Source organism: Ciona intestinalis, chromosome 7, assembly GCF_000224145.3.
Source record: "Ciona intestinalis chromosome 7, KH, whole genome shotgun sequence".
Taxonomy (NCBI): domain Eukaryota; kingdom Metazoa; phylum Chordata; class Ascidiacea; order Phlebobranchia; family Cionidae; genus Ciona; species Ciona intestinalis.
The window spans coordinates 64944-91057 of NC_020172.2; the positions used below are offsets into that span (position 1 = coordinate 64944).

Sequence of the window (26114 nt, forward strand, 5' to 3'; positions counted from 1 at the left end):
CATTACCTCTGGGTTACATGCAGGCGCGCTAACCACTATGCCACGGCGCCGGAATGAATACAACTTTATCCTCGCGTGGCTGGAACCGTCGACAGTCGTTATCACACGGGTTTAACACCTCGTGCCAGCGTTCGAGTTACCATGTGTGTTACTTCGTTGGTGATTATTTTTTAAATTCTATGTATGGCTGTTAAGTTGGTCAACCCATCAGTGACCACTGGGTTGGAACAATTGCCGTTAAGAGGCCTGAACCCATTACCTCTGGGTTACTTTACCAGATTAGGTAAAACAGAGTTTAATACAAATGTTAATACAGGTTACGCTAGTACCGCGAGCGCCGTCTGCTCAATACAAGTTCCAGACCCACTAGTAATGGGTCCCTTTAATTGGTGCATGTCCGCTATGTCCACTGTGACCGCTATGTCCACTCTATCCGCTATGTCCACAATATTCACTACATAGTGGACATAGCGGGGATGGTGGACATAGTAAATATTGTGGACATAGCGGATGTCGGGGGTGCAGTAATAAGGTTTAACAGTCGCGCTCAACGTAAAGACTCCATAACGCTAAGTCGACAACTCAGTTTATTAGATGAACAAACGAGCAGGCTGGGGGACAACGTGAGGACAGCAAGAGTGTAAGAAAGCTCCTACTGCCCTCACAACACAGAAATAGAAGGGCTTTTATAGCATGAAACACGTGTGGGAAAGCAGTAACAGGAAAGAAAGTTTTACCCTGAAAAGTGGCGTCTGTTCGCCGAACGGACGGACGCCAAAACCCAATCAATAGACTCTACGCCGGTTAAGCGTTACATCGCATTATATATACTTAACTAGTTTGGTTATACTCTGGTCTGTCTGGTGATATCCGGCGCCGTGGCATAGTGGTTAGTGCGCCTGCCTGTAACCCAGAGGTAATGGGTTCAAGGCTCGACGCTGCTACCAGTGTGGGCGTATGTGTCCTTTGACAAGACACTTAACGGCAATTGCTCCAACCCGGGTCACCAATGGGTTGTCCAAATTATCAGCCATACACAAACAAATACAAAAAAAGATAATCAACCACAAAGTACATAGGCCTACATTGTAACTCGTAAGCTTGCACGAGGTGTTAAACCCCGACTGTCGTTTTGCGGCCACGAAGCCTAAAAGTCACTAGTAAATAAGTGACGTTTATCTGTACAATGGGCAAATGCGTGCCATTTTATTTTAGCGATATTACAAAAAAATGTTAAGGAAGCAGCACAGTTAAAAGACGCCTCTCGTGAACTAAAAACTAAAGCCATGACCGGCCTCTCTGAAATGCAGTAGTGGATATAATTTTGCTATAATAATAACAAGAATAGCTTATGTTTGTTTTACTTATACAATAAGAAAAAGGTATCTAAACACCACGTAACAGATTGTAACTAATGCTTTTTTAAATTAAAGTGTAACCAACGCTATATATATATATTTGTATAGAAGCGTTGATGTAGCCAATGTTATAAAATTAAATCAAAGTAAGCACGTGCCCAACTGTTCTTTCACCTGGTGGAATAAAGTACGAACGAAGTTCACAACCTCTCTCAGCTGATGTTAATATTGCGTCGTGTTGTTTCGTGTCTTTTCTCTCTCGTTTCCTGTCTGTCTTGGGAGTCTGCAGCGGTAGGTTCGACTGTTCGTGATAAGCGTTTGACTTAATAAAGCATTTATTCTTTACCAGTGTTAGGTTTATCATTATGCCTGTGCCCGTTATGGAAAATGGAAAATCAATAATGGACAGTACAACTTATGGTCGAATGGCTGATTGCAGCAGTCATGAAGAATTATGTTACACTGGACTAGAGCAGACTCTGCGAACTGATATGTATGCTCCAACTGCAGAAGTAAGAAAGCTTCTCACAGTTAAAAATAAAATTCTTTACCGTCTGTAAAAGAATGTAATGTGGTACGCACATTCCAATATTTGTTATATATAAGCATTGAATTGGACCAGGACATGTTTTAAGCTGCTTGGTGACCAGTAAAAGTTTTGCTTTTTGAGGCATCACCAACAAATGATGTTTAATTTTAGGTCAAAAATTTTGCTGTTTGGTCGAAAAATAATTCAAAAACATGTAAAAAATGCTGTTTAATACAAACTTAAGGAACATTGCTGTGCATGCCACTTCTACTTGTTTGTTGACTGTTGTTGATAATGATAAATGCACGACTTTGTATTATGTAATGTTTACATTAATAGGGAAAAGCACACCCTTTAAAATTACTATGTTTAATCATTAAGAACAATATTCAAAGTCGTGTTATTTTGGGGACTTGCATTGATGTTGAGCATAAACTTTACCAAATTGCAAGTAGGCAAAATCAGGGATTTTAAATCAACTGGTAGAAGTAGTAGTGTAGGTACAGACATTCAAGAGGGCTGTCTGTTGTAGGCTGTAGAAGGAGTGACATACCCAGCAATAAAATTGCTTTAAAAATCTTTATACGGTGAAATTTTGCTGTTAATATGTTTATATTATCATTATAATGTATAAGGAAAATAAATGGGTGAGCTGTGAGGTTTCAAATTGCAAAGCAACCGTTTTAACTAAGTTTTGTAATGTTATTAGCTTTTCTGTGCAGTCTTACACTGTAAACAAGATTTGTTAATTCACATATAGATGCTACCAACTTTTAAGTTGTTTCCCAATTCACATCTAAATTTGACATATTTGGCTCAGAACACAATTGTTATTCAAGTGAACCATGGAGAAACTTTCACGATACAAAGTGAGGATGGAACATATCGTAGTTACCGAGGTGAGCTTTATACGATTATTGTACATAGTAGCCATGTTTTGTTACCGTTACCAATACCATTAAAACCATTACGTCACAATCAGCACTATACACTATTACCATTCAATGGCACATGGTATATTGCCCCAGATGTTGCAATCACTTATGTTTAAAGTTGACATGTAAAGTAAAGCATTTATATTATGTAGATTTATGTTTGAAATGTTTTCTTCACAGAACTTTCTTTCCAGTGACCCTAGTCATATGTTAGTTTGGCGTAATAAATAAGTTTTACACTAAATTTGAAATAGGTTTATGCTTTATCCTCTAAGCTTTTATCTTTTTTAATATCATTTTTTTGTTGTCAAGTTGCACTATACTGCATTGCGTTGTACTTGTTCTACCGTCTACAACATTATTGTTTTCTTTTTGTTTTTTTAATTTCCATTAAACTGCAATAGTTATGCTGAATGTTGTGTGCAAATTAGTTAACTGTATAGTGAAAGAATTAAACATTTATATATGTATATATATATATATAAAAAAAACAGGAGTTACCACCTACAGAATATTTTTTTTTTTTTTGGAGTGGCAGGGAAATAGATAGAGTAAGCTATTAGCTGATGCTTTCGCTTATGACACATGGATCCCACACAGGTCCTGCTGATGTACCTATGACATCCCACAATGGAATAATCCCCACCATATATGCACCACCGGGCTACATATCACAGGTTATTGAAACCAATGGAGAAAGGCGAGTTGTTGTTCTTCATGAAAACCATTCTAATACTTTTAACCGCAACCAAAATAATGATCCAATCGTCCCCACCACTTATCAACATCGAGCAGTTCAACCACTACATGCATCCGTAAGTCAAGTAAGTTAATGTTTTTTATTTCTTTTTTTATCGACATGTTTCTATCACAAAAAAATTGCATATCGTGTTTGTTTTAGTAACTGTAAAAACATCATTCATACATATTAATCTAGGTATTTCTATATTATATATTCTCATATTTTACTATCTGTCTACCTGTTTGGCACCAACACAACCACTTTCTATGTTATTATTCTATGAATCATCCATCGTTAGTACAGCAGTTTCCATTTTGATTTAGCATGTGTCTGTGCTTAAAAATGTTTAAACTTCATATACATTATGTGTAAAATTAGTAATAATGAGCAACATTTTGTAAACAGGTTGAGTGTCATGCTCATATAGTTACTTAATTGATTTGAAATGCTATTTATAATTGCCCATAAAGGAAGTCATTTTATTTTCAACAATATCTTGCGTGTGATCAAATGGAACTGTTTCAACAGGTTTTACCAGGCAGTAGTGAAGAGCAACTTGCATATGTACAGCGGCCATTGTTTGCCTCAAAAGGTAATGAAGGTGCAAGTATGTTGTGTGGCATTACCTAATACGTACAGCTCTTTTATGCATCCTACACTGCCCGAATAGAAGATTTGTGTGAACATGCTGTTATTACAATTCCAATACAGCTCTTTTGGCAAATTAATTTTTTGTACCAACATTTCAAAAGCCTATTTAGGTTGCCTCCACCAGGGTCTGTTTTATAAATATTTGACTTATAGTGCGGTGGTGGAACACGGAACGCCTGTAGAACATAATATACAAATTTTCTGATCGTGTTTTAAACAAATAACAACGGTCTATGGTAGTCATAAGAAAACGGTTTTATAATTCTTTGAACCTTTTTTGTTTACTACCAAATGGTATAGAAAATAAAGTAAAAAGGCATCCCACTTTTCCCAGCATACTGTACATTCAATTTCTAGACATGATATTAAAAATGTCATTAGCAAAATATTCTCAATTAAAGAGTCACTAATTTACTCACCACTAGTCAGTTATGTGCAGACGCTACTTATACCAAATATTGATTAAAACACAAACTTACTAAACAAAACATAAGCTAAGGATCAAAAAGGCATTTTAGAAAAATGAATTCATTTGTTGTTCACACTGTTTCTGCTTAAGCAAAAAATGAAGTAACCAAATATATTTTTTAGATTGTAATGTTTACGATTCCATTCGTGATTGGTTGAGTGCTGTTTCCAAACCACAGGTAAATGATCACTTAGTTTAACCATTACCATTGGTGAAAACAGGTTGGAATAAACAAAAAGTGTGACAAAACTAAATCGCAAACGGTGGTATATTCGCTATTCACTGTATTGTGTCTATCTATGTATATTATTTACCACTAAGGTTACAACTCACTGCTTTCATTGCCTGAGGTATTCAATGGTTATTACTCTGCTTGTATAAGTTACCTACCACTTGTGTATACTATGTAAACACATTTAGCACTTGTGTTCTATGTATACTGTAGAATGGATGGCAGATGCCGTATAATGCATTTAAATATTCCAGATAGTTTTATTTTTTACATTAAACCATACAAAGTTATATTCTGAAAACCAAAACAATAATTGTTAATGAATGTTCTGCTTTTGTTCTCCTTGTTCATAATCTTATAACTCTGAATTCCTGAAATCCATTTAAAGAAAAACTATGTTAAACTACTAACTTTAACTTTTGTAGTTAGTACTAGTATATATAATATATAAAAATAACTATTTATAACATATTAAACAAGAATTTATATCTGATATGAAACTATAGTAACACCTTAAATTATTCTAAGAAATTAATAAGGTAATAAATAATAATTGTAAAACTATTAATGTAAAAATGCAGACATTTTTTTTAACCATTTCAGGTGAAAACAGTGGAAGCAAGGAGTGTATTGGTATGTTGGGACCCGCTGCTACATATGAATGAAAGCTTTCATATTAACCAAACTAACATTGTGTACAAGTTGTGCCTCGGTGATATAAAGAATGGGCCATGTAACTTCAGTGACATATACTGGTAACATTTAGTTAGTTGTCATGTACTAACTATGTAGTATATAGTTTATATATTATCTTATCTTTAGTGGCAAGGAGTTGGAAAGAATGGTTACTGATCTAAGACCAGCAACAAATTATTGTCTCAGGTTTGTCAATATACTGAAGCTATTTTCATGTTAAACATTTCTTTTGATGTTTTACCATATTTTTGACCAAAACCATCTTATATTGTATTCTGCAACCATGGCATCATTGATTTAGTGGTAAAAAAATCAGTTAAATATATTCTCACAGATTGCAAGCATTATATTTAAAGCACAGTGGAGAGTTTTCTCAAGTTACTGAGTTTCGTACATTAAGTTGCCGACCAGATACACCCGCACCACCCAAGGTTGCAAGCAAAAACAAGAATTCTTTGCTTTTAAAGTGGATGGTGGGTTTATTATAATATATGCGGTTGTTGTTATATTGTGTTGGGTGGACTACTACATGGCTTTTTAAAATATGAACTGTCAGTTCAGTATAAATATTTTGCTACCAGACGTGAAATTATACAGAGGAAAAACTTTAAAAACACTGTTAAATAAAGTGTGTAAAACGCAAACAGTTTGACAAACAAGTGTATTGAAATACTGCATCGAATAAAAAAACATAAAAATATACAAGTTTTGTGTTTTTAGACACCAAATGATAATGGAGAAAAAATATTTCGTTATCATCTTGAATGGGATGGTGGAAACTCCGGCTCAGCATTTACATTGCTCTACCAAGGACATCAGAAACAATATAAAGTTGTTCGATTGAAACCATCGCAAGAATACAAGTTTCGACTGGCAGGGGAAAATAAAATAGGGATTAGGTTTGAAATTCATTTAGAATTATTTAGTTTGTATAAATCTGTTCCTACATCAATATTATACTACATACCAACTTATTGAAGTTATAATCAGTGTTACTTTCATCAGGGTAAATTAAATTTAATGGCTGAGGCGTTAATAAGCTAAAAAACATAAATGCATTCAATCATAATAACAACAGTGATATTGACCACTAAAATAAATAAATACTACAAAACAACAATCATTAAAACAGGCTATGGGTAAAAATATGAACCTGCTATATCTAACAGCAAACTACCTGTATAAATAACTTACTGTAAATATGTATTTGTTGTATAATATTACAGTGAATGGAGCACAGTAGTGAAGTTTCACACACAAGATTCTGTACCAGGTCGGCCAGAAGCACCCAGGTTGACAAAAGCAATGGTAAACAGTTTAACATTAGATTGGAAGAAGTCTGGATCAAATGTTACTGGTTACACCCTTGAAAAATATGATGAGTCAAATGACTATGGGTTCATGCCAGAATTCGATGGTTTGGATACCAAATTTATCGTCAAAGATTTAGCGCGTAGCTCACATTATAGATTCAGGGTAAGATGTTTTTATAACTTTTTTATACGAAATTGATTAGAATCATGATCTTTTATCGATTAGGAAATAATTGTTTGTCTTTACTATTAACGTGATTACCATAAATACAACATACGATATACATGCTTCAATATTTATGTAATTAACACTTAAACAAAGACAGTTTATGTAAAGATGGGGATACACAAGGTAAAATGTAAAATTATTTATTCATATTAAATATGCTTTATAGCCATGTTTTGAAAAAAACTTTATGAAAATCATGTTGATGGGATATTTCACATTTAGATGATTAGTTTAAACTAAAAAGACGTTACCGTTATTTTAAACAGCTACTTTCGCTAATGAACCTTTCTTTAGGAATTCAGTGTAACACTAAATAACATGTTTATAGTTATGTGCATACAACAAGGAAGGTTGTAGCAAATGGAGCGACATTGTATCGTTTGTTACATGTCCAGATGTCCCATCTCCCCCACCCAAACCTTTCGTTGTTGGGAAAGTAAATTCAAAATTCTGTAAAATATCATGGGGTAAGTAGGATACAAAGTCATATGGAATACTGTGTTTGCTTATGTTTGAAAAATGGCAGATGTCTTCCCTTTATCTATGTTTACTTAAGATTGTGTATTCATTAATATTGTGCTCTTATAAACGTCTTAATAAAGAAACACCTTTAACTAGTTAACTGCCTTGCTACATTTATTCTACCATGGCAATACATACTATAATTTGAATACAATAGAATATAGATGTATTTTTAATATAGCCATAGCCATGAAGTTTTAAAGCTAATAATCCCCAAAACTTAAGACCACTCAAACCCACAAGAGACACAATCAAACCAAGGCCAACTAAGGGAGTTGAAAAGCAATGACAATGACCATACTTTATATAGTCTAACCTTAACTATTAACTGCGTTTTTGTAAGTGACGCTGTGACTTTGAATTGTGTGGAGAGTATGTGACACATAGTTATAATACACAGATACACCACATGATGATGGAGGTTCACCAGTCAACAATTACATTGTTGAAATGTCACAAGAGAAGAACAAACCAATGGATGTTGTTTACACTGGTTTGAACAAGGAATGTCTTCTTGATGAATTACATCCAGGTTAATATTCAATTGGTTCTAAAAAATTGTCGTAGCAAAGGCCAGGAATTGAAGTAGCGAGTCCAGGAAAGGCACAGCTGCTACAAAGCTTAAAAGTCAGCAGTTTTTATTTAGGCTCTTTTACTCCAATAGTTGGGGGAAAATAATGTTACATGTACTTGTGAGTTTTTGTATGGTGATTGGAAATAATAGTCAGGCATGTGCCGAAGTTCATCGGGGTGAATAAAGCAGAAAAATAGGCTTCTGTTTTTTGTTTAGTATAGGTGACGCTTAGTCATGAGCATTAAGCTCGTGTTTATCTCGGCACATACCTACTAATGACATTACAAATAGCAAACAAATTTTACCAAACCAAATGGTGAATATATATGCTGTGATTGGTAATAATCTTTTGAGACTCACGTTTAACATCAATATGTCCCATCCTAGGTCATTCGTATCGTGTTCGTGTCTTCTGTGTCACACTCGGTGGTCGAAGCTTACCATCCGATGTATTATCTTTCACCACTTCTCCTGTTGTGCCGGGTGTATGCAACCCACCCATGCTTGCTATGCGACCAAAGGCTACGTGTATTAATATTAAATGGAGTAAGTTGTTAACTTGTTATACATGTACAGTAGCAGTGGTTCAGCCAGGAGGGGTTATGGAGGTCTTGAACTTTGATCTAGATTTAAAAGTCTTTTTTTACAAACTGGAGCAGGGATTCTAAAACTTTTTAAAGCACGTCCCTCATTGAAGATCCCAACATGAAACTAATTATATAATTATTGTCAACAGAATCACCTTTGTACACTGGAGGGGCCAATGTGACCTCATATGATGTTCGTTGTATCCCAACCAATGAAATGGGGTCACGTGAACCAAGCATGTCATATTCTGGCAAAGAAACTGATGCTCTTGTCTCGAATCTTAAACCAGGAACCAAATATTCATTTTCACTGCGTGCGCTCAACTGTGTTGGGGTAGATATTTTGAGTAATGTTCTTGTTTAGAAGCAATATTTAAAAATTATTATTAAATCATACATGTTATGAACCTATCTTTTGACAGTTGAAGTTAACAAAATAAATGGGCAAGGATTAGGACTCTAGAGGTTGTACTTCACCTTGCGGAAACTTGAATAGAACCGCATTTAACAGCAAATTCTACATTAAATGGAGTTTCTAATTTTTACTTTTGAGTTGCATACTTTTGTTGTAATTATGTATTGAGTTAATTTTGATTTTGAAGATTCACTGATCCGCATAATTTGTTTTGAAGTTTTACCGGTTCATAAGCTAAAAAGGTTGAGAACCAATAAGTTAGAATGCACAAGCTGTTGGTTGGAACTTAAAATTATAAATTGTCAAATTTGTCAACCTTGATGCCCGATTAAATGTGTATTGCAGTAGAATTATAAACTCACAATAGAATAAACAAAAATAAATTAACTGTAATTAATTGGCAGGCTGGTGAGTGGTCTGAATGGTTAGAAGTGGTATCAAGTGCTTCTGCACCAGACAAACCAGACGTACCATGTGTTGTATGTATGGATTCTACTACTGCTCGACTCTCATGGATGGTTTGTTTATTATAACGTTTTACTTTCCAAACCCATTATTAACACTTCATATTTTATACTTATTTCTACTAAAAAATCCCCTTTTCATTTTTCTTATAACAAGTTGCTCTTAAGTCAAAATTACAACTTATAAAGTTTTTGTTAATTTAGTAAACTTTGGGAGACACTGAGCTCTTGTGATTTAATCTTATTTTGTTAATTAACATTCATGTGAAAAATGATAAATTCAATCATAATAAATTTTATTTCTAGTTGGTTAAGTTTGTTATTGTGTGATTAGTGTAATTAATTTGTTAAGGTACAATTCCACATTTCATGAAAGCAAAGTTAATTTAAAGCTTGAAAAAATTACCCTGCAACCCCACAAGACAATTAAATTTACTTCACTGCCATGTATTTACATACGGTAGCAACCTGCGTTGTAGCTTGTGTCACACCAATCTAATGCTGCACATATATTATGCAAATTCCAATAATTTTACATTTGATTGTGTAAACATAATAAGAACCTTCATACTCATACACAGAATACACCTGATAATGGATCGTCTATCAGTGGATATGAAATAAACTGGGGAAGTGTTGAAAGTTCACTGACCTCATATTTCACTGAATCTGTTACTTCTTACACCATCCATGGTTTAACACCAAACACCTTGTATTACTTTACCTTGCAAGTAAGCATAAGATATGTCGTATATGATAAAATTGTTTTAATATAAAACTTCTTTACTGTTATGTGACATGTCTGATATTTAGAGATAAAATTGTGATATCACCGGATAATTCATTCACTCAGTACAGTTAGTCATCTCTCTCTATACCATGATCAATCTAACCCAACAACCCAAAGTTCACCTGCCAGTTAAAACTCACATGTTTTACATGACTGTGGATTTCATGTGTAAATAATTTATAAAAGGAACCAAAGGAACCGCTGGTTAAAAACATTGTATATACTTGTCTGTCTACCATAATGTTAACTTCACAGTAAAATATTTTCTTTTGTATTTTTCTGGAAAAATTTTAGATGTGTGACGTGTGTTGCTATTATTTTCCACTACTACTATTTTTTAGCCAAACAAATACAGGTTTTGTGATAATGAGCTAGTAAAGCTACATGTTAACATTTGCTTTAATGTTGAACTGACCACTACTAGTGAAAAAAATAAACGCTTTAACGTTCTGCAATATTGCATGTGTTGCACTGTAAAGTTATAAGTCTGTCATCAACAGGCAGTGAACAAAGCTGGCAAAAGTGTTGTGTCCGATGTTGGGCAAGTGATCACACCACACGATGTGCCTCACATGGTGACCAATATAAAAGTGGTTAGTGTTGATGATGCGTTCAATATTTCTTGGGATGAACCACAAAACAATGGCTCAATTATTACTTTATACACCTTGTACTTAAAACACGAAGATGGTAACGAAGAAGTTATAAATGTTGATGTCGAAACAAAGGAATATCTCGTCAATGATTTTATACCAGATACTACATACAGGTGAGCATGTTTTCAAAAGTCATATTTTTAAAGTATAAAATACTTATACTTTAAGTTTAATAAAAGTTTGGATATGCCGATGCCACTACTTTGTGGTTTACAGTTTTGTTCAACAGGACACAAAAACCAAGCTAAAATTAATTCAAAACACAATTTTTTATACATTTGGCATGTAAGTTTATAAAAAAGGGTAGAAATTGTACAGTATCAGTTAAAACCTTATTAAATATCACTGTAGTGACCTGCTTTCATACACATTTACAGCGAAGGTATTTTATTGCCTTAATGCAGTGGATACTAAAAGGCTGTTTAAATTAGGTCATACAGAAACAAACTATGTGTATGAGGCAAGGAATATGGTGAATGGTGTGTATAGTACACCCTGTTATAAGTAATATTATTTTCATATGTTCTCCCAGGATAAAGGTTTCTGCCAGAAATGAGATTGGAGAAAGTCCGATAAGTCAACCAGTTGTTTATCAAACAAATCCAACACGACCTGAACCACCAACATTAACCTGTGTTCAATATTCTGCCACTAGTTTAAAGCTAAATTGGGGAGAAAAATCAAACAAAGCAGTTTCATATTTGCTGCAGATAAGGGACAAACATGGAAGGTAGTTTGGAGTGATGTTTGGTTTTGTTAAACAGAGTTAATCTTTGCTTATCCCATCTAGTTGGAAAATATAGTGGGGGTGGGGAAAATGGGACACCTTTAGCACATAGTATCCAAATATTCTGATCGTGTTTTAAACAATTAACAACGGTGCATGGGAGTTGTGAACATACAGTTTCATAGGTCTTCGAACGTTTTTTGCTTACTACCAAATTGGAGGAGAAATTGGAATGAACAGGTGTTCCATCTTCCCCCACCCTAATATATATTTATTTAAATCTGAATGAATAATCAGACAAAACTGAAATTTGATAGTTGAAATTAAAAAATGCAGGAATCAAAAACAGCAATGGGTGAAATGATAATTACTCCACAAAGTAAATTCTAAAATAAAAGTTTTATTATTGTAGTATAAAGTTTGAACAAATAATCAATTTTGTTTTAATGAGATAATTAAGCTGTGTAACTCATTCTTTATATTCTCTTTGGTTACATTGGTTTGTATTTGAAGGTTCATTACAATATACCACGGTTCAAGCTGCAACTATCGCATAAACAGATTGGCAGAAAACACATCTTATAAATTCCGTATCAATGCTACCAATAAAGAAGGACCTGGACCATTTTCGATTGAGTATTCTTTCACCACAACCATACTGTGTCCAGGAACTATGGAACGTAAGATCTTAAATATTGTAATCTGTTTGTTTTCGCATTGCCTGCTTTTTATGCCGAAAATAAACTGCTCTCTGACGCCTTAGATACCATTTAAGATTGTAAAAAAAATTAAATTCTGTCATTCTATTTTCAGCACCTACCGTAAACAATATAACTTCAAGTACATGTGAAATATCATGGAGTGCATGTGATGTTACGAAGGGAGATGATATTAAGTATAGACTTTGTTTGGAAGATGGTTCAACAACCAAGGTAAATATGTGAAGCACTGCACCTTGGAAAGTACAACAAAAATAAAACTTGTCACAATAAACCAATAGTTGATACAAGGTTATGTCAACTATTTTACATACAATTTGATGTAATCAAAGAAAATGAAAAGCAGGTGTTTATAGATAATATTTTGTACCATAGTTGTGTCTTCCATCCGTCAACACATTGGAATAGTATTGTATATTTTGTAAATTACTTTGTAATATTTCAACTAGGTGATGATGTACAGCCAGTGTTGCTGCTTGCTTGACTATTTAGAACCAACTACGAAATACAAAGTGCGTGTAGCTGCTGTTCGTGTGGTCAGCAATGAATCAATGTTGGTTGGTCCCTACAGCGTGGTTACATCCTTTCAAACCCCATCCCATTCCTCTGATGATACAAATCTACTGAGTGAATCACCCTCTAAGCAAACAAATTGTAGCTCACATGTGGCAGCAGAGAGCACAGAGTTCCACATCAATAGCAAACCTGAATTTGTATCTGATGAAAGGATGCCTGTTATATTATTAGCGTTTTATGTCATTTCAGCCATAATGATTGCGTTTATTGCTCAATTTGCATTTATTGAGTAAAATTAAGTTTCTGCTTTATGGTGTATATAGTACAAATTTATCCATTTATCATGTCCAACATGGGAAAAATATTTTAAATTAGATTTTGACAAAATGATAAAACTTGTTTATTGTGGCTGAGTGCCTTATGTTTTCATATGTGTCCTACAATTTTATGTTCTAGCTGTAACCACACAAGAGTTTCAGCTGTGTAGTGGACGTATGGGTGCTAATGTATAATAATATGTGTATATTTATTGTTGATAGTTGTTACTTGGTAAAGCATGCTGCTGCTTCCATGTATACTCCTAGCTTTTACCGATGATTGGCTACAATATTTGTGCAATCTTGTATATTCCGTTACAACTTAAAGTATTACGTGATAAGGGTCTTACTGCCGATTCCGGCTGTGTTGAGATAGTTTTAGTGCAATGAAACATTTTAACAACATACATTTTATATTACACTATTTTTTATTTTCTAACGTTTCAACCATCTCATCAAAGCGTGTCTTTTTGCCACAGGTGTTTCATTAAAGTTTACTTACAATTCGCCAGTCATCTATCAGTTCCTGCATCAGTAACATTTTTATTTCGTACACTAATTGTAAAAAACTAATGTGTCATTAGTGTAACATATGGTCGTAATATATTTGTGTATTACAATAAACACACAGAAAAAATGTGAAACGTTACTTAACATCTACTGACACCAATGACATGTTCTGTGCACACATATTATCGGGTAAAATGATATAGTTTTATCGCGTGTCTGAAATATCTAATGTTCGTCACTTAAATGTGGGTAGGATCATAGATAACTAAACACGTGGGTAAAACGCAAAACCCCTGCGTTTTCTGTATACAAATTTAGTGACAAGAATATATATTTATTATATTTATCACAGCATCGTGGGAAAGGTGTATTATATTGCGTACTACACCTTATAGACATTGGGTTGAAGCAATCGTCGTTTATGTGCCCTCTCGCCAAAGGAGACAAACATACAAGCTCACTATGGTGGTGTATCAGCATGAAGCTTCCTGAACATTACGTATTCCCGTCTAGGAGCGCTGTCTTTCTTTTTGGCTACGCTAACAACTTATCGAAGTAAAACTTTAAGCAACGGTTCTTATTCAGAACACAATTCTGGTCGTCAAAAAGATTACTAAACAAAACTTCAAACAACTCCCTTACGCGATGTGTTTGTTTTCAGATACTCTCGTAAAGTTAATTCAATTCTCATTTCGAATGTTTTATTTATTTAGTGATAGACAGGGTTCACATTGAAAATACAAATACCTAACTCACCACTTCGAACAATTTGGAGTCTGTTGGTTCACAATCACGCTGTATAATAATGCGCTCACACAACGCAAGCAACAGTAACAAATATTATATACAATATATTACTATGGGCAATTTCGCGGTAATTCATGAAGTCTGGGAGCTTACAGTGAAGTGGGGTAACCACTTTCAGTTGGTGAGTTGTTTGACGTGTTTGTCAACCGACAGCGAGAAACGTGGGTTACAGATATCCTTTACCTTAAAACATAAACAAGATACTTCCCACTATGGTTCGAGATGACGTAACACTGGCGAATAACAACATTAAGTTAAAGCGAGTTGGGTCCAACATTAACCTGTGCGCCCCCAAACCAACAACATCGCAAGAATTCAAGTCTTTATTGTTTGGGAGTATTAATAAATAGGACCAGATCATGTAGCGAGTGGGGGCGACGCCACGCGTTTTGCAATTCGTGTGTCAGATTGCGGTTGATTATTAAAATATTGAAAAGGGTTTCCAATGTAACAAGTGATTTTGTAAGCGCCTTAGCGGGTTGAGCAGTTGAACGATGAAATATAAATGTTTCCTGCAGATGTGTCGATGATGAATACGAGCAATGTTTACCGATAAAAACCGTCGCACAGCTATTCGTTAATTTTAAAAGCCGTGACGTACGAAAACGGAAACACTGTTCTAGAAACCGTGGTGACGTCACAAAGCGGTAAAGCGAGGTCGATGTTAAGATCGATAAGCGGCATCCATATTAGTTTAACAACTGCGTATCCCAACGCCAAACATTCGACGCTATGGCGCAACAAGCATTCTAGACAAATACATGATACGAAGAATAATAAAAAATCGACGTAAAAAGAAAGTGGGGAAAGCGGCAACTCTTATTGCACACGCCACTAAACCAAGATCACGAGCAAGTTGCGAAATCTCGCGAACTCGATTGATTGACGAAATGTTCGAAAACGTAAATCTGTTTCTGCTTCGAGCGAATTCGATTTTATTGTTTTAGCTGTGGACCAATGCGAACGTGATAGAGATGAAAGTACTGCAGCGGGTTTTAATAATTGTAAAAATACGTGACTGTAGCTCCCACGTTTAAACTTAAAAAGAGAAACGCAATTCAAAACGAGGGTTGTGAAAGTGCACATTACTATTAACGTGGAATTGCCCAATAATTCATTGATTTCATCAGAAAATAGGAACAAACAAAAATCCTCTAAACGCAACAATTTTCTAATAATATCCACGATAATAACCCATGGCCTGTCATCAGCATTACAACACAAAGCTAACATTTTTCACGACTAACATAGAATGCAAAGTAGTTGCGGGGCGTACGATTAATCGGATATGTCAATGAAGATTGTATACATACTAGACAATATCTTTGTATCCATAACTGTGTGGCAACTTTTGCTGACAAGAGTGAAAAATGTTGTGGTTTAGTTTTAGATAGATGAACAACAAACGTACAAACACAAAATTTTCACACAAGGGTACAGCCTGGTGGTTTAGCAAGAGCTTTGCTGGGGTGCATAAAGCTGGCACCCATTTCAGAACACAACAGAGTATGCCGGGTTATACCGCTGATTGTTTTGTTTGTCCTTGCAAGCTTAGTTGCGGCCGACCATGCAATAGAAACGTTGAACAGCAACATATAGCTCCTGTATTGTTAGTTCCAAACCTTCAAGAAAGAATCCCATGATCCGGTTGCAACTGCCATTCCATCTACAGTGATACCCAAACAACTAACGCGATTGTCGTGTCCAGCAAGAACACCTGAACAGAAATAGCAATTTATAAAATGTATTGTTTCCACTCCAGCATTTAAGATAGAGTAAGATTAACAAGTAATAGTGCAACTGGTGGTACGCATGCAACTTGCAGCCTTGCGACTACTAAGAAGAAAGTTGGATGTTTAAAACGTCACATTGGTGAATTAGGTTACATCTGTTGTATCTTACTGTGAAGCTAACAGGGTACAATTGTTAAAATATAATACAAACGTTTACATTTATTGAAGCTAAGAATTTTATATTTAAATAGTTTTTAATATTTTGCACCTGCTCTATCTCCTTTCATTGCATCCCAAATGTTGCAATTAAAATCGTCATAGCCAGCAAAGAAAAGCCGACCACTTCTACTAAACGCAACACTTGTAATTCCACATGCAATGTTATCATTGCTGTAGATCATCAATTCTTGGTCTGAACGAATATCAAACAAGCGACAGGTAGCATCATCTGAACCAGTTCCAAATGCCATGTTGTTTGGAAACATCTGAGTTCATTGATATTAGAAATAATACCGAACATACAAAAATAGAAACGTACCGAAACAGCATTGATATCAGATTCATGACCACTAAAAGTTTGTCGACACATCCCGTCTCGCAGATCCCACAGTTTAGCAGTGGCATCACATGCTCCGGATATAAATGTGTTTTTATCATCAGTTACAGAGAGTGACATAACGTCTCCTGTGTGTCCCGTGAATGCAGTAGTTTGCATGCCAGTTTCAATATCCCAAAGAGCACTAAACAAGAAATAAACTTGAATTCCAAAACAACTACTACCAAATTAAATCCCACATATTTAATCAACAAAAGGCAAAAAAAAAAAAAAAAACATTTGACCAACTATTGCTACAAGAGCTGCAGCTTTTATAGTAAATAGATATTTGATATTGATACAGGCTGACCTATTGTTAAACTTGTTCTGTTTAAACCCGACTTCTTACATGAAAACACAAACCAACAAACGAATTAATGAGAAGAATAGATTGTCTAAGTTGCTACACAACAAGAGGTAGGAACTGCAGCCAACACAATAGTTACCAACAAATCAACAATGGCAAAAAATGGATAAAGAAATACATTTTATGTAAGGCTCAATATTTATTACAAAAACCTTAATGATTAACCAGGTGTGTAAATTGTAAATATTATTAACCTAAAGAGTAAGCATCTTTGTCTACACTATAGTTTAATCCAAAAACTAAATATAACAATAAAGTTGCTTATTAATAAAATCTTGCAACAACATACATGTATTTTTATTACATATTTATTATCTACCATTGGTTTTGGTCACATAATTATTTAGGTTGTAAATACATAAAACACATGGATTCTTATGGAATGTAATATTTGCCTATTTCACATAACTTACCAGGTCATATCTCCAGAACTTGTAACAATACGTGTATCATCAAGGAAACGGCAACAAGACAAATACCCTGAATTTAAACAAAGTTCATATAAAATTATTTGCAAAGCTACAGGACAACAACTTGTGACAACAAGTTTAAAATTGAAAATGGTGAAACTAACTGTAGCAGTTCACTTATCGTATGAGCTATGTAAAGAATAAAGTCCTGAACAAGCAACAGCACTTAATATAATGCACAATGTAAGGTTTACCTGTATGTCCGTTTAATTCACGCGAAACTCTCACATTTCCTTCCCTTGTTTTGAGATTATACACAGAACAAATATTATCCAAACCTCCACAAGCTACAAAACTGCCAGATGGGGCGTAAGCACAAGTCATCACCCAACTTGATCGAAGTGGGATGGCATGTACCTGTTAATATTAACAAGGTTTATTTACTTTTTATATATCAATTCAGTTGATCTGTTTTTCTTGCCATTAGTTAATCTGAGCATCCACTAGAAGTAAAATTTAGTTGATAATCAATGTTGAATTTAATATACATCTGTTACCTTATTGGTTGTATAAGAATCCCATAAGATTAATTTCCCATCTTGTGAAGCACTGACAACGTGTCTGTTTTAAAAAAATAAAACAACTAAAAATAAAAATTATTAGGAGCATAGCATGATAACAGACTAATAGGTGTTGCAAATTGGTAATTGAATATATACATGTTATAAAAGTGGTTGTTAATAAGTGACAGAGCTGTAATTAACATTAAACCTAACAGGATATTTAACTGCATTTGCAAAAGCAGTTCTTGAACAATTTTTAGAATATAAACAGTCAATGTTAAAATATAGATAAAAGTAAAATCTTAGGTTCAAGCTAAACTACCACAGAGAAAAGTCAAAGTAAAAAAGATATATAAAGTAACCAAGATAAACAAACCTTGAATCAGTTCCCCAATGCATTGCATAAATTTTTGCTAAATGTCCTCGCAGTGTTCGTCTGGTTCGCATTTGAACGCGACCGATCGCATCAACATTGGAAGCGACCTAAACAACAAGACAATTTAAGATTGTTTGGTAAAGATACAAAATGGCATAAAAATTGTACAACAAAAGACAAATGAAGTAAATTTTGTCACACAATTGCCTACCTCAGATAAAGATGAATCTTTTAACGCTTGACGTTTATCCTGAAAGACATAATTTTAATAAATGGAATAAACAATCACTTAAGAAATATAATATGAATATGTACTTTAATATGACATTGAAATTAATGCTATCAGGCAATGGTAAAATAAACCCGCTACATTATGAGTTGATATTATTGAAAAAAAGATCTTTGTATAACACAGTGTTAAACATCAACAATTATCAGGTTACAACTTATGTAAATATACCCGAATTTCTTTTTTAATATTTTCTGCTTCATTTCTTAGTTCTTCAACATGTTGTTGTGAATTTGTTTGATTCGACATATTGATTCAATCAGTTCACAACTTAAATTTATTTTTAAACAATCCACTCCGAGTTAAAACGCAAAGCCCACAGATCCAACTTGTTGTTCAACTTCAAATCATCAGTATGAAGTTAATCCAAATAATAATGACGTGTCTGAATAATTGGATGCAGTGCACTCTTGGTTAACAGATCCCTTCAATATTTTCAATGATGTTAACAAACACTTTGTAAAGACGTTCACACTATACCAGCTGAAAATTGATAAAACATAAGTAGTATGTATATCATTAGATATAAATGTTACATTGGTACAACCAATAAATCCTATTATCTTTTATGTATTATCCTAACCACTCAATTATCTTTTATCAGTCTAGTAATGACAATTAACTAACCCCTTCAAACACCTTTATTTAAGAAGCCTAATGAATTTACATCAAACAATAACATGCTTGTGTTGACGAAATTGCATAAATGTACATCACATAAACTTGATTATGAACTCATAAGTAACTAAAAATTGAAATAATGTTACTGCACACTTAACTTGACACAAAACATAATCGTAAGGTACGTGTCACAGTATTGCCCTGTGACCTTATTTAAAGCCAGTTACGTGAACATCCCTATTTTAACTGTACGATTGTCTTGTCTATACACGCAATAATGCTGATGATCCAAGATTCCTTTATTTCTGACTGTTCAATCAGAGACATTGTAAAATAGACATAATTTGTCAAATAATAAATGACAATACGATGTTATGTTGTAATAATCATGATTAAGCAAATGTAGGTTCATTTTAAAAATTCTCTTTAGAAAATAATTTTCTGATTGCGCCACTGATCAATTAGACGAAAATTTTTTTTCACAGGATACTTGTTGCATTGGTGCACTTTAACGCTTATTTATCTGAGTTTAATAAAGTATATTCTACTTAATAAAACCCATGTACACAACTATGAACTTTTTTTCTTTAAAAAAAGTATATAGCCTATTTACGTGATTGAAGAGATAACAAAACAGTTGAAATATTTGAGGATTTGCAAAATTGTAACTAAAGCTATTTAGATAAAAAACAATTGTTTTTACAAGTTCTTAGCAATGTTTAAAGGTTTATGCAAACCAATGATAAAAGTTTATTTTAATTAATCAAAAATTTAAAGAACTTGAATAATATTCTTGGGATTTCATTGCTAGTGTGTGCTGGACTTCCAAGTGTGCTTTAGACTACTAGTTTTGATAAAACCTGTTGATATACAGTCTAATACGTGGGTAATATATTAAAAACAGTCCATCTGTAGCTAATGATAATAAAAACATATTTTCATTTTAATAAACAAAACATATTTAACACCCTAAAGATAAAAAATGCTTAAAACCACTCATACCTTAACACCAAAATCAATATCTGGACATTCTCATTAAAAAACTAAATATGCCTTGTTAGTATTTGCTGTGATCTTAAAAACTAGAACAGTAATATTAAGATAGGTCTTTTAACAACAGATAATAGTTGGTAAAATTAATTTACCAATAAATACAATGGGTATACCTTTAAAATTAACCATAAAATAATAACAAAACAAGTACATAAACGATCGAAATAACTACATCACGATACAGTACAATGAAGGTAACTTAAAATGAACAACCAGTTTTCCCTTTGAAACTAATGTTCTATTGTCCACAGCTGTGTAACTAAATGTCTATTTTAAAATAATAGTAGAGTTACATTGCAAATACAATCTACTAGAAACGTTTGCTTAGCATAATGACAGAATCACAGACACGCCCCGGCTGGCTCGAGACGCAGTTCTAAATACCCGGATGTACAATCGTTACGCTTGACGTACTTCCAGTTATGGATGAGTGATTTCCTTTCATATTTGTTATGAATAAAACATAACAAACTGTCGTTTCTAAACAGGTATTACATTTTAGTCGACAGTACAAAGCTGTTGATATAAAACTTTTATTTAATTTACCAAAATGTGGTTTAACAAAATCCCACCGTTCGAAGAAGACCAAATGAAATGGGCACATAAGTTAAATTACGTAATACGAAAAAACGCAAATTTTGAAATTTGTATGCGTATTAGTATTAATAATAAAAATCACGAAGGCTTAGAATCGTACAAATGTATAGGGCTATACAGACTCTGCATACGGAAACGTGCGCGATATTAACGAAATAGGGCAAAGTCACATTTCCGGTGCCGTAATATGTTAGTTCCGATTGATACATTTGTACCGGTGTCGTAATACATTTGTTTCGATTGATATATTTGTAGCGGGCGCTATTGCCCCAGAGCCGAGACGCTACTGCGCATGCGCAGTAAGTCGGAACAAATACAATACGAGCTCTAATAAATACGTAAAAAAATTCCGAGCAAAAATATTATTTTATTTTTCTTATTTTCAATATTATTTTTTTACTGGCAATAACATGCTAGTAACCTACATAGATGTATGCCAAATTATAGAGTAGAATGGGGGAAGATGGGACACTTAGTCAGAAGAGACTTTTTTAATTTTCTTTTTTCGGACACCTATTTATTAATAATCTGGAAAATAATGTTATGGTATGGTGGTGGAAGATGCGACACTTTGTCAGACGAGACTTTTTTTAATTTTCTTTTTACGGACCCCCCTTTATTGATAACCAGGAAAATAAGGTTACAGAATTATTCGACAGTATTATCACGACTTTATAAAAACGCCCGTCAAAGCTGATTACTATTTTTAAATATTAAAAAAATATGTAAAATAGAAACAGTATACTTTGAACAGGTAAAAAATGCAAAATAGTAAGGTGCTATTTTTTAATGCTCGCTAAATCACATTGAAGCTAATAAATTTTTTTTAGTTTGCGTGTGCGAACGATTATATTATAGTTTCATAGCTTTACAGAACAACCTTGAATATTTCGTACAGTTTGATTTTGTCTCATAAAACTAGTTTTAGTTTTGTAAAAAAACACTGATATATAAGCATGAAGAAAATAGACAGGGAGCAATATGACTTTAATTTGAGGGGAAAACACCAAAAAAATATCGTTAAACATATGAAGTTTACATGGCAAAGAAAACTAGCACATAGCCTGTCAAACTCGGTAGGTTTAACCACAAGTTGCAGAATACTGCTAGTGTAAATATATTTCAATTTAGAGTCCCATCTTCCCCCACATTGTAGTTTTGTATGTTTTCATTGCCAAACTTTGAAAGATTTGCTTGTAATTTAGTAATTTATACCCATGTTATACCTCAGGGGGTTTTCAACTATAAGATACTAATATAATAAAAATATTTTAGTTTGAAAATATATTCGAAATTTGGTCATTTGCACTTGGTGATAATTTATAAGAAGTGGCTTCTGCCAAAAACAGAGCAGTAGTACCCAATTTGTAGCAAAAATATAAACTTTATCAATAGTTATTATTATTTTCTGTTCATACCAGTTCATATACATTTTAGGATACAATATTTATCCATTGATGTTCGAACATTACCCATTGTCGTTCAAACAATACCAATTGTTATGCAATAATATAATGTATAGGCAACAAAAACTATAGCAGTAGGGAAAGAAAAAGAATGTTTAGACCTAATTTTCAAAGCGTACAGTATTATTTCGTGTTATTTTACGTATATTCCTATTTATAAATACACTTAATATTCAAAATTAACAATGATTTTAAACTGTCCCATCTTATCCTGTGTTTTTTAGAATTTGTAAAATTTCACCTGTTGTGCAGATCGCTAAATAACTCCTCGTGTGTTTTATTATATTTTATTAAATTGGTGTCAATTAATAAAGGAATGATAGTACTAATTCGTGGTATTGCCCAAAAACCGTCATCCATTTTGATTTTGGAAATATTTGGCAATATGTGCTTAAGTGTCCCATCTTCTCCCATTGTACTATACAGAAGTATAGTACAATGGGACAGTAATATCTTTATAAAACGCTTTAAAGCTGATTACCGTTTTAAAATATTTAAAAAAAACATGTAAAATAGAGACACTAGATTTTGAATAGGTAAAAAACTGCGAAATAGTAAGGTTTTAATATTGAATCTTGCAAAAATAGTACTTAAGTCGATGAAATATCGTAGTTTGCAAGTGTGAACGATTAAACTAGTTTCATAGCTTTATAAAACAACCCTGAATATTTCGTACAGTTTGATTTTGTCTGATAAAACTAGTTTTGATTTTGTAAAAAAAAAATATATATATGCATAGGTAAAATAGGTAGGGGTAAATATGATTTTAATTTAAAATAAAAAGAGTAAAAAAATATCAGTTTAAAGTTAGCCCTTATAGTATAATGGGGGAAGATGGGCTAATTAGTTTAAAACGTGCTCATTCATTAGATCTGTGAACTCTTGTTTTACCTGTTTAAAGTATACTGTTTTTATTTTACATATTTTGTTTATTATTAAAAAACAGTAATCAGCTTTGACGGGCGTTTTATAAAGTCGTGATAATACTGTCGAATAATTCTGTAACCTTGTTTTCCTGATTATCATTAAATAGGGGTCCGTAAAAGAAAAATTAAAAGAAAAGTCTCGTCTGACAAAGTGTCCTATCTTCCCCCACCCTACTATACTTCAAATAAAATACACAATCAAAAGATTGAGTGTCCTGTCTTATCCTGTGTGTTTTCGAATTTTTAAAATTTCACCTAAGGTGCGAGACGAATCGCTAAGTAACTTTCCAAGTGTTTTAGTATATAGTTTTTTTATATTTTGATTTGGGGAATACTTGTGAATATGTGTTTAAGTGTCCAATCTTTCCCAACTGTACTATATATCGCACGGGTAAGTGGTAGAATTCTCTTTTAGTACTTTGAAACCAAAATCTAATGCAGTGGTTCTTAAACTGGGGGGAGGGTGTAACACTTGGAAGGGGGGCGCGAAAAACTTGAAAATAAAGTGTTATATGTCTTATTATAGTGGTGTTCAAAAGGCTTAAATACGACGCAAGCAAAAGTTAAATTAAAATAGCAAACCTTTAAAGGTGGCTGTACACAGTATACGGAATTCGTCCGTTTTGTCTGTTTTGTCCTGATTTTGCTGCCGCATGCGGAACTCGGTAATGGGTTTGCATACGACTTCGCATGCGAATTCGCACGCTGGATACTGTGTACGGCCACCTTTAGTCTGTTTTTAAACCTCTTACACATGCTAAATGATGAGGTGTCAATTCCTATTATGACGCGAATAATCGCCGTGTGAATTGCTATTATGTCTTAATTAATTGCCAGACAAAACATTCGCTATCATGATGCAATGAATCCCCACTATTTCGTAACAAACTGTCCACCTGGCTAAGAAAAACATGGCAAATATAAAGCTAAACTATGACGCAAACGTAAACGGAACGGTTATTTGATTTCACTTTTGCGTTGATCGCGATAAATGTGTTTTACGCAGTAATACAGGTCCAGTCAACCAACGGGGCGCGGTTTAAAGCATGTCCAATATGTCAGGTTTGGCTGTGGTGTATTATGGCAGAACTTAATTGAACACCACTGTGATAATTTAACAAAAAGGGGGAGGAGGCGCAAGTTTGTTGAGATCTTCATTGGGGGGTGTGCTTCAAAAAGTTTAAGAACCCCTGATCTAATGCATTGTCGCACAGTCGTATTTTCTAGCTGTGGTTTTATTCTTTTTTTTCTAACTGCTGAGAGTGGCGAATCTTATGAATCGAAATTCAATTGGAGTCGCGACTTCATCATTGCAGTATATGCAGGCGATATACACGCACACACAAAAACAGGGGCGAGAATAACGATATATAACCAATATGAAATAGGGAAAACTGTGCGACCAGGGGGTATTATGATAAGCCTTTATTGAAAAGGTTAGTTAGTATTTGGGTCTTTTAATTGTAGTTTCTCGAATGTTCTTTTATTGAGCACGGTAGTGGTCATATAGATCCTTTTTGAACACGTTAGTGGTCATATAGATCCTTTTTCGTCGAACAGTTGTTCTTGGCTTTGTTGTTGTTGTTGTTGTTGTTGTTGTTGCTGATAGGGTGATTATTTTCCGCACTTATCCTAATTCTCAATTCTAGCATTTTTCTTTAATCTCTTGATTGAAATCAAATCGTAATATATATTTATAATTTTCAGACTAAATTTTCAGATTTAAAACCGCACGATAAGCGATTAATTAACGATTACTTTCCTCATGCACTTTACATAGCGGAAACACTGTCTGGAGTTTGGCGGGGAACAACGGCACATGTTATATAAGATAAGAAATCCACACAACGATTCACGACTGAATCAAACTATTAGCATATAAGTGGGGACGCATTAAATGCACTACTCTTATACCGTATTATCATTAATCGTAATTGAAACATTATTTTTAATTCAACATCATATGATTAATATTAACTTCTAACATTACCTAATTACTGAGTGATTACGGTTTGTCAAAATTCATGAAAACAAACGTTTTTAAGCGACGACAACGTTAACTAGTGTAAGTTTACAATAAACACATGGTACAGGAGTTGTACAAAGCGTATTTACACATATTCTTTACCAATCACTCAATCCTCATACGTCATAAGTTTCATTAGTTATAATACATGTATAAATACATTCTGCCTACTGCTCTACAGTCACCAATGGCGACTAGAACCCGTTTTGTTGGTTACTTCAGATTTGTTTTTGTTCGAGCCCAGTCGACGTTGTAGTACAAGGGTTAACTATAATATAGCAGGGTGGGGGTAGATGGGACACCTTTCATTTTGTTTTCTCTTTTCATGTGGTAG

General features: G+C 33.8%; 2 protein-coding genes across 2 annotated transcripts; one reads left to right on the plus strand and one right to left on the minus strand.

The window, feature by feature from the left end:
• The first annotated feature begins 1590 nt into the window (after positions 1–1590).
• On the plus strand, positions 1591–14085 carry LOC100178778 (fibronectin type-III domain-containing protein 3A-like). The gene is made up of 22 exons (XM_026835225.1): positions 1591–1649; positions 1708–1870; positions 2708–2786; positions 3423–3646; positions 4093–4156; positions 4807–4862; positions 5520–5671; positions 5739–5798; positions 5947–6085; positions 6333–6511; positions 6839–7088; positions 7483–7621; positions 8077–8208; positions 8638–8796; positions 8987–9171; positions 9657–9770; positions 10298–10447; positions 11007–11275; positions 11695–11892; positions 12403–12569; positions 12703–12821; positions 13058–14085. Exons 2-22 carry the CDS (start codon positions 1724–1726, stop codon positions 13415–13417), a joined length of 3342 nt encoding a protein of 1113 aa, XP_026691026.1. The 5' UTR covers positions 1591–1649; positions 1708–1723; the 3' UTR covers positions 13418–14085.
• Positions 14086–14635: 550 nt separating this feature from the next.
• On the minus strand, positions 14636–19574 carry LOC100182745 (guanine nucleotide-binding protein G(I)/G(S)/G(T) subunit beta-1). The gene is made up of 9 exons (XM_002127260.5): positions 19263–19574; positions 19014–19052; positions 18803–18909; positions 18421–18484; positions 18118–18280; positions 17867–17933; positions 17030–17231; positions 16760–16976; positions 14636–16475 (listed from the first exon to the last, which is right to left on the minus strand). Exons 1-9 carry the CDS (start codon positions 19338–19340, stop codon positions 16369–16371), a joined length of 1044 nt encoding a protein of 347 aa, XP_002127296.1. The 5' UTR covers positions 19341–19574; the 3' UTR covers positions 14636–16368.
• Positions 19575–26114: the final 6540 nt, after the last annotated feature.

Coding starts and splice junctions, on each gene's coding strand:
- LOC100178778 (XM_026835225.1), top strand. CDS start 1,724: ATGCCTGTGCCCGTTATGGAAAATGGAAAATCAATAATGGACAGTACA. Junction 4,157..4,806: donor GCCATTGTTTGCCTCAAAAG/GTAATGAAGGTG, acceptor TATATTTTTTAG/ATTGTAATGTTTACGATTCC. Junction 6,512..6,838: donor GAAAATAAAATAGGGATTAG/GTTTGAAATTCA, acceptor ATAATATTACAG/TGAATGGAGCACAGTAGTGA.
- LOC100182745 (XM_002127260.5), bottom strand. CDS start 19,340: ATGTCGAATCAAACAAATTCACAACAACATGTTGAAGAACTAAGAAAT. Junction 18,485..18,802: donor CATTGGGGAACTGATTCAAG/GTTTGTTTATCT, acceptor TTTTTAAAACAG/ACACGTTGTCAGTGCTTCAC. Junction 17,934..18,117: donor TGAATTAAACGGACATACAG/GTAAACCTTACA, acceptor GTTTAAATTCAG/GGTATTTGTCTTGTTGCCGT.